An 8,409-nucleotide genomic window follows, 5' to 3' on the forward strand; every position below is an offset into this window, starting at 1 on the left:
TGGCTTCCTCCGTCACTGGAGCAAGCAAGCCTCATGTTCCGCTTCAGCTGCCTGGCTGCCAGCCGCCATCTTGGCTGGCAGTTAATTTGCATATCTCACTGATTAGCCAATGGGAAGGGTAGCGAAGTTACGGCTAATTACCATGTTTCTCTATTATTAGATAGGATGTTTTTAAATTTGATTTTATACTGTTCTTTGATGTTTGTCTGAATAGTTCATGTTTACAAGTTATAGTTATTGTTTTACTAGATACTTCCCATGAACATTCACTGAAGGTAAAATATTAGTGTAAATCTTTTTCTAGGCATCCTCCCAACTGGGCCTTTGCATATGCTGTTTCCTCTTCAGATAGCTCTCCTCACTTGTCCACCCAACAACGGTCTATACATCATCCAAAAGTCTGTCAGGCATCGTTTCTGTGAGTCCTTCCCTAAGCACTTCCCAGTTGAATCGGTCACCCTTTCCTGTACGCTGTTTCTGGACTTTGCACATATTTCTATTATTGCATTGATATAAATATTCATTAACATACCACTCATTATTCAGCTTCTTGAGGATAGAAACATTTGTCTCTTCATTTTTGCATCCTCAATAATTAATGGAATGCCTGGCACAGAAGGCTAGTCACTAAATATTAGCTCAACTAAACTGAGGAGCCATTCCCTCTATTATAATGTGTGGAATGCCACAGAAATGTGTTCACATTTTATTTTAAATTATCTCAAAATTTAAAATAAACATTTTTGAATAAATAATAAGCAGCAGATTTCAATCTTCATTAAACTCTTTTCTAATGAGAGACATTCTCATCCTTACAAAAGACTAATAAAATTATATAGTCAATAGCATGGTTTTTATAGATTTATCTTATTCTTATGTTACAATTACTTGTTTATATATACAAGGCCCCTCTGAGATATAAACTCCTGGAGAACTGGGACCTGGTCATATCCATTTTTGTAGTTCTGGTGTACTACAATGACTGTGAGAAGAGCTTAGCAGGTTGAATTAATAAATAGAGGAAAAAATATGAGACAGCAAATAGAATTAAATCTTAGGCTCTTCTTTCTCTATTAGAGCCTGTTTTGTGATTATCTTGAAAAAAAAAACTTCATAAACTCTACATAAAACTTTGGCTTTGTTGTTGAATAAGGTTAGCTTAGACAGCGTGGGTGTAGCAAACTAGGAAAACAGGTAGGAAGGGGAAAAGCTTAGCTGTGCAAATATATTAATTTTATTTTGTCTTTTAAATTTACAGTGAAAGAGGTCTTTTCTAGTTTTAAAACATGGAGTGGAGGGTTGGGTCAGAGGGAAAAAAATCACTGTATTCTTTATCATGAAAAGGAAGAGGTTTGTTAAACATTTCACTGAAGTTCAAAAGCTTTCGAGATCTTTCCCCCTCAGCTAAGATGACATTGTTTCTATAGTTTCCTCTTTTTCTAATCGTGGGCATGAGAATGATTTTTCGTTGAGTCATTCGATGTTTCTCTGTGATTTTTTGGCAACATAAAGGTGTGGCTATTTAGTGAAATAGCACCAGATGAATCAGTAGAGGTGGACACTCTCTAGCTCACTCTTGCAGAAAATTATGTGCACAATTTTTCACAACAGTAGTGCTTGAAAACACTAGTTAGTTTTGAAACTTCACTCAACTTTTCAGGAGATAAAGCCTCTATTAAATGTATTATAACTCACTAGTGAGTGGGAGTGACAAATGTACTCATTAGGTGACCCTGAAAAGAAACAATTTCTATAGAAACCACTTAGGAATTGGCAATGAAGCACCGGTCATTTTTGAAAATAAAAATTCCAGATGAATATCTCAATTTTATGTTGTTTCTTCATACACAAAGCCCTTTAAAATCTATGGAATCACAATTTATAAATCTATAGACCATACAAAAGACATAACTTTTCCTCAAAAGTAATTCTCTGCTTTGTGTATCTACGAGAACCCATTGACTTTCACAAGTATATATAATAAATAAAATCAATCTTGTGAAAAATGTGAAATGGTGATATAGTTCTTTGGAGTATAGTTACTACACTTCATAATACTCTAAAGCATTTCAAAAACAACACTACACAATTCTCAAATCAGTATTTTAAATACACAAGATCAAATTTGATTTCTTCTTTTTTTCCTGCATAAGTATTTATAGACTATGGGACTAATCCAAGGTCATGGGATAGGTAGAAGAATTTAAAATTAGAATGCAAAATCAGACTTAGTTCATTACTTTTTTCTTGACCTCTGTGCACCTTTCATATTTTATAATTTTTAGCCTTAGCAATTTGCCTCTGCATTTCCATGCTAAATTAATTTTGAATATAATTTGATAGACATCCAAGTAACTGCATATGAAAATTAATTCATAAGGACTAGAGAAAAAAATCTATATATTAAAGCATATGGGGACATAGAAAGATGAATACCACTTAAAATTTTTTTTTCTATGAGATAAGCATGAATATTTAAATATATAACCTGGGCAATTCAGCATGAGAATACTACAAGATTAATACATATTAAAAATATCAATGGCTGAATATAAGCTAGAAAAGTATGAAATGTTAATCACATCCCTAAGAAGAAACTCTAGAATTAAATTAGAAAAGTGTCAATCTCAAGAGTCCACTGAATCCATCAAAGAGAAGGGGCAGTCTGAAAAATGTGGCCAAAATGACATTTCAAGCTGTTTCCAAAATACTTCAATGTGATCCTCTTAAAATTAGGAAAAACAATTTGTGGTTTTCCTCAAGTTAAGTGACCTTTGACCCTCAAATTAAGAACACAGAAAGAAGCTCCTCATATTTTGCCGTAGAAAAAAAGATGTTGCAAAACAATGTTCTCAAACAGCACTTAGGAACTTACCTGTCTCCATTTTCCCATCCTGTGCTGCGGGCCCATCCGGAATCACACTTTTCACCTGCAGAAACTCATCGGGCTCATCTCCACCAATGATGGTAAATCCAAATCCCATGTTGCTCTTTTTTAGGGTGGTGCTGAGGAATGTTCCCTTCAACTGGGATGCATCCCGGGTGAAGAGTGGCTTTTCTACGTTGGCCAATATAAGTTAAAAAAGAAAAAGCGTGTTAAGGCAAGTTCTCACACGGGGAAAGCGAGCTGCTGAGCAGCCATCCCGGGATAAATGTGGGGTCTCCCACAGTAAGTGCAAGCAGCGGGGAGGTGCTGGAGGGGCAAAGCTCGCAGTACTGCCTCCAAACATAGAGCAGTCCAAGCATCCAGGGAAAGGTAGAAAAGCTGCTTGATTTGGAGAGAGATTTTTTGTTGTGAAGTCAATGTTTTCATTCACTAAAGTAGCCCTTCTTGTGCTTAAAAAGGGTTGAATCAACATGCCATCAGTGGATAAAGAGGAGCCCAGAGGTTTCTGGGTACGTTCCTCTTGCTCTAAACGGATAAAGAGGAGCCCAGCCCAGAGGTTTCTGGGTACGTTCCTCTTGCTCTAAAAGTGTCCAGGTAGGAGACTGTAAGTGGCTGGACCTGCACAAAACCTTGAAACCGAAATGGATTATTTTGGTTTAAAAAGAATAGAAGCTGTGGAATGTTGCCACCAAGTCACAACATCTAAATTGTTTAGAAAAAGTACCTGGATGTGGGACTGAGTTAATTTATGCTAATGAGATGCTGTAAAGATAAGCAGATAAATTAATTTCTACTGGCCTGATAGTGTTTTAGGATTCTCGAAAATGTGAGCAAAAGGCAAGCCAATATTTCTGGATAAAATTATGAATGTAAAGGTAACACATTTTGTAACAATATGTTGACACATTCAAATCATATACGTAAATAATCAGAACAGAACTTGAATCCACTCTTATAGGTTTGACCATTAATTTGTTATATAATATGCTTTTGCAGCTATGATCTGTAATAAATATTTTCCTAATAATATATTAAATGCTTTAAAAATAATAGTCACACTAGGAAGCTGAATTAATATATTTTCAATGCTATCACAATCAAGTATGATATGTACTAGTTGTTATAGTTTGGTTGACATGATTTGATAGTTGGATCAGCAAAACTATACATGGTAACTCAGTTATGTATTTTCTATGATACTTTTGCTGTTGTTACATTTTTGGTGATATGTAATGGACAAACTACAAAATAATGAGTTATATTTGAATTTTACTTGGTCTATTACACATCACAGATATCTTTGTGAAAAATAGAGAAAGCTTCTTTAAAAATAAAAACACACATATGTAATCTTGTCACTGAGGTTTCCTTTTTGAAAGGAACGTTTACAGCTGGAGACCTTTACATTCACGGCAGGTGTGCTGTAGTGTATGGTGTGAAGATCATCAGCAGGCAACCTAGGCCCCCGCATACAAAAGCCTCCTTGCTTTTGTGATGAGAAAGAGAGCCCACGAAGACGTGAAAGGTTTGTGCAGCATCTCAGCCCAGTGCGTGGCTCTATGGTGTAGTCAGGTGCACAAAGCAGCCCCAGACATACCGATCGGCCAGGGCCAGGGCCTCCAGGCGTGGTTGTGCGGATAATAGTACAAGTCACTCACGCTGCGCCACCTCCCCGGGGCAGGGCGGGGGCGGCCGGATTTGGGCCTAGGTATTGTCGATGAGGAGTTGTCTACTGCCACAAAGGAGAACAAGCCTCATTCTGGTGCTTGGTGTTTTGAGGACAAACTTACGATTCTCTAAGTATCTCTGCAGTTTAAAGTACCATTGTCAAACCCATCAATCGCCACCTGGCAACCTGCTGTAAATTCCTGTAACGTACTCCCCCGGGGTTTTAACTGAATCTGTGGTTGCTAAATATGTTTAGAAACAGCAAATACCCAGCTAAAGCTAATAGAGGGGTTTGGGAAAAGCAGATCGATTATTTGAAACGGTCCAAGCAAAGGCATGTGTGTTGGAAGAGCAGGCAGTTGGATGGACAATTTTTTCCCTTTGAAACATTGCATGGTGGCAGGTACCAACCTCGGAAACCTGGGGCCTGCAGGGGCTTGGTTCCAAGGTCCGTGTGGGGCATGTTATGCTGCTGTAGCTTCCTTTTTGCTTCCAGGACAGGGTTTTCAAACTGTGTTCTTCTATTTATGTGGCTGAAAAAGAAAAGTTCGAATTAGGATAAGGGTGGGGCCAAGCCCTTTAAGAGAACATTTGTACAGCTCTGCAGAGAGCAGGTGAGTAAGAAACACCGAATGTAATTATAGGCAAGTGCCCACCAGGTATGAAGTCAGCCTCTGCTGGGCCCGCCTATGCACAGCATGCGTTTCGGTGACAGGAGCCAAGTCTCAATGGCTCCGTCCTATCTTATTACATTAAACTTACGGATGATTCAGCCAGAAGAACCAGAATGTGCACTTGCTTTCTGGTCTATGCTGTTAGTCTGAGGTAAATTTGGTGCATTTAAATAAATGGTCAACAAATGAAATTTACACCAAATGGTGAAGAGTATCATCTAAGCTTTGCAAAGCCCCTAGAGTAAGGTAATTCACTGATTAATTTACTCCTATAGCAACCAAAGTCCACACTCTTTAGAGTCAGAAGATCTGGATTGAAGAGCTGGGATCTAGGGGGAAAGATGCCCAGGACTGTTACGGAAGTTGTAGAATACCTGTAGGATGGTTGATGCTGAGATCAATCAAAAGTCAAGTATTTCCTTTCTGCATAGTGAGATGATAAATTCATAGATATTAGAGAAAGGAGGCTGAAAGCACCTGTGGGTCAGCTAGACTTAGGGATTATAGAAAAGCATGCCTTCTAGCATCCCTACAGCATAATGAATTCTGTGAAATTTAGAGTTCCCTTCCACAGAAAGGAGAGAAACCAATGACCCTGCCCAGCAGCAGTGCCATGTGGCTCTTTCTCTAGGATATGAGTATTTCCTTTCTGCATAGTGAGATGATACATTCATAGATATTAGAGACAGGAGGCTGGAAGCACCTGTGGGTCAGCTAGACTTAGGGATTATAGAAAAGCATGCCTTCTAGCATCCCTACAGCATAATGAATTCTGTGAAATTTAGAGTTCCCTTCCACAGAAAGGAGAGAAACCAATGACCCTGCCCAGCAGCAGTGCCATGTGGCTCTTTCTCTAGGATATGAACACACCACAAGAAATCTGGCATATACATTGATTTTGATTCTTTTTATATACAGAAATAGAATTATGGATTATGGAAGAAGAGACAGGTTAGAAGAGGAATGAACAATTACTGAGCACTCAGCGCTGTACCAGCTACTATATATAAATTTCCTTAGTTAAGCTTAATGGCAATTGTCTTGTATCTTATTATCCCATTTTAAGGTGATGAGACTGATACATTGGAGGCCAGATGACTTGCTCTAAATCAGCGGTTCTCAACCTGTGGGTCGTGACCCCTTTGGGGGTCGAACGACCCTTTCACAGGGGTCGCCTAAGACCATCGGAAAACACATATATAATTACATATTGTTTTTGTGATTAATCACTATGCTTAATTATGTTCAATTTGTAACAATGAAATTGGGGGTCACCACAACATGAGGAACTGAATTAAAGGGTTGCGGCATTAGGAAGATTGAGAACCACTGCTCTAAATCATATGTCCAGTAAGTGAAAAGATGGGGATTTGACCATGTCTATCTCTAAGATGTACCATCCATCACAAACCATCTCTTTTCAGTGTGTGATTTCACAATAGCAAGTGCAGGCATATTTAATGTGCACATATACACACACATGCGTGCACACACAGTCCTCTCATTTTATATTTTCTCTAGAACTACCCATCAGAAAGCAGAGGAGGTAAAAGAATCAAAATCTCAACAAACAATTTTATATTAATACATGTCAAATAATTCCTGGTGAGAGAGAAAATCGATTGTCAGGAACATGATGAGACCATTGCAATATCTAATTCCTTCCTCATGGGGGACAGGGTGGGGTAGCTGCCACTATATAGGCCCTGCAGTCAATTAGTCCTGGATTCAAAAATCAGCCCTAGTGATTGATTAACAGTGTGACCTTGGGCAAGTTATTAAACTTGAACCTTAGTGTCTTTATCTATAATATGAGCATAATATTCCCTTCCTCCTGGGGTACTTGTGAGGATCCAATGAAATAACAAATTTCGGCACAAGGTTTCAAGCAGAGACATACTCAACAACTACCAACAGCTGTTACCATCCTAAGTCCATAGGAAAGGCTTTGGGGTGGGGACTTTAACAGCACTGGGGTCTTTCTCTAATATCGCCTCTGGTATAGGCTATGGTGCTGTTTAGGATGGGGATTCTTATACCGTAACAATGTTCTTTGGTACTGGAACTTACTGGTGTGCGGTTCAATGTAAATCTGTCTTTAGTAAAATTATTTTCCATTGGAAGTAAATGCTACTGCAATGCTCTTGTACACCAAGAAGTCACCAAGATCTGTGGTGTGTATTGAACTATGAACTTTCAAAGCTTCTTGGCCCCATAAACTCAGACAGTGCCAGAGTTTGAAGCCTCTCTTCCTTGTCTCCGCTTCCCTTTACCAAAATCCTTGAGATCTTTCTATTATCTAAGGAAATACTATTCCTGAGGTTGCCCTTACTTATCTCTGTAGCTTCACTTTTGGCTGCATCACATACTTGGAGCTACTCTCATCAGCAACACCCTACCAAGCCTCTTATCTTGTCAGGTGAGATTCAGGGTATCAATGGTGCAATGCCTGAAGCAAGATAGCCTGGGTTTGAGGTGGCATCTTGGGCAAAATACTAAGCATCAATGTCCTCATCCACAAAATGGGAACATTAATATCTACTTCTTGGGGTTGCTGTGAAGATAAGAAAAATAATGTATATAAAGCACAGATACATACGGAGGACCCCACAATTGTAAGGTAATTATTTTTTACTCTTTAAGGTATAACTTATTCTTCAAAAGTAACTTATTCTTTATTATTATTATTATTATTATTATTAATAACTAGAGGTCCGGTACAGATTCGTGCACCGGTGGTGTCCATCAGGCTGGCCTGTGCCCTCTCGCAATCCGGGACCCCTTGGGGGATGTCGGACTGCCAGTTTCAGCTGGATCCCTGCAGGTCGGGCCAAGGGACCCAACTGGTGCAAGAATCTGTGCACTGGGCCTTTGTATGCGTATAAGATCTTTGATTAATCTCTTCCAGCCATCGCCCCTCCCCCCTTCCCTCTGAGATTCATCAGTCTGTCCCATGTTTCCATGCCTGGGCATTGAGCATCTGCCCGCTGGAGGTCAGTGCATGTCATAGCTACTGGTCGAATGGTCACTTAGGCTTTTATATATATATACTAGAGGCCCAGTGCACAAAAATTTGTGCACTCGGGGGGGAGGGGGGTCCCTCAGCCCGGCCTGTGCCCTCTCGCAGTCTGGGACCCCTCAGGGGATGACCACCTGCTGGCTTAGGCCCGCTCCCCGGGG

At 39.6% G+C, this 8,409-nt stretch overlaps 1 protein-coding gene across 1 annotated transcript in view; it reads right to left on the minus strand.

Annotated features, from left to right (window-relative positions):
* Positions 1-8,409, minus strand: part of MAGI2 (membrane associated guanylate kinase, WW and PDZ domain containing 2) — an 835,146-nt gene that overhangs the window by 259,851 nt on the left and 566,886 nt on the right. Inside the window, exons 8-10 of the mRNA XM_014537030.1 lie at positions 4,967-5,088; positions 4,485-4,619; positions 2,876-3,058 (exon numbers count right to left, since the gene is read on the minus strand). Of these exons, the coding sequence (XP_014392516.1) occupies positions 2,876-3,058; positions 4,485-4,619; positions 4,967-5,088 (440 nt within the window). The remainder of the gene's footprint in view (positions 1-2,875; positions 3,059-4,484; positions 4,620-4,966; positions 5,089-8,409) is intronic.

Source organism: Myotis brandtii, unplaced genomic scaffold (assembly GCF_000412655.1).
Source record: "Myotis brandtii unplaced genomic scaffold, ASM41265v1 scaffold17, whole genome shotgun sequence".
Lineage (NCBI taxonomy): Eukaryota > Metazoa > Chordata > Mammalia > Chiroptera > Vespertilionidae > Myotis > Myotis brandtii.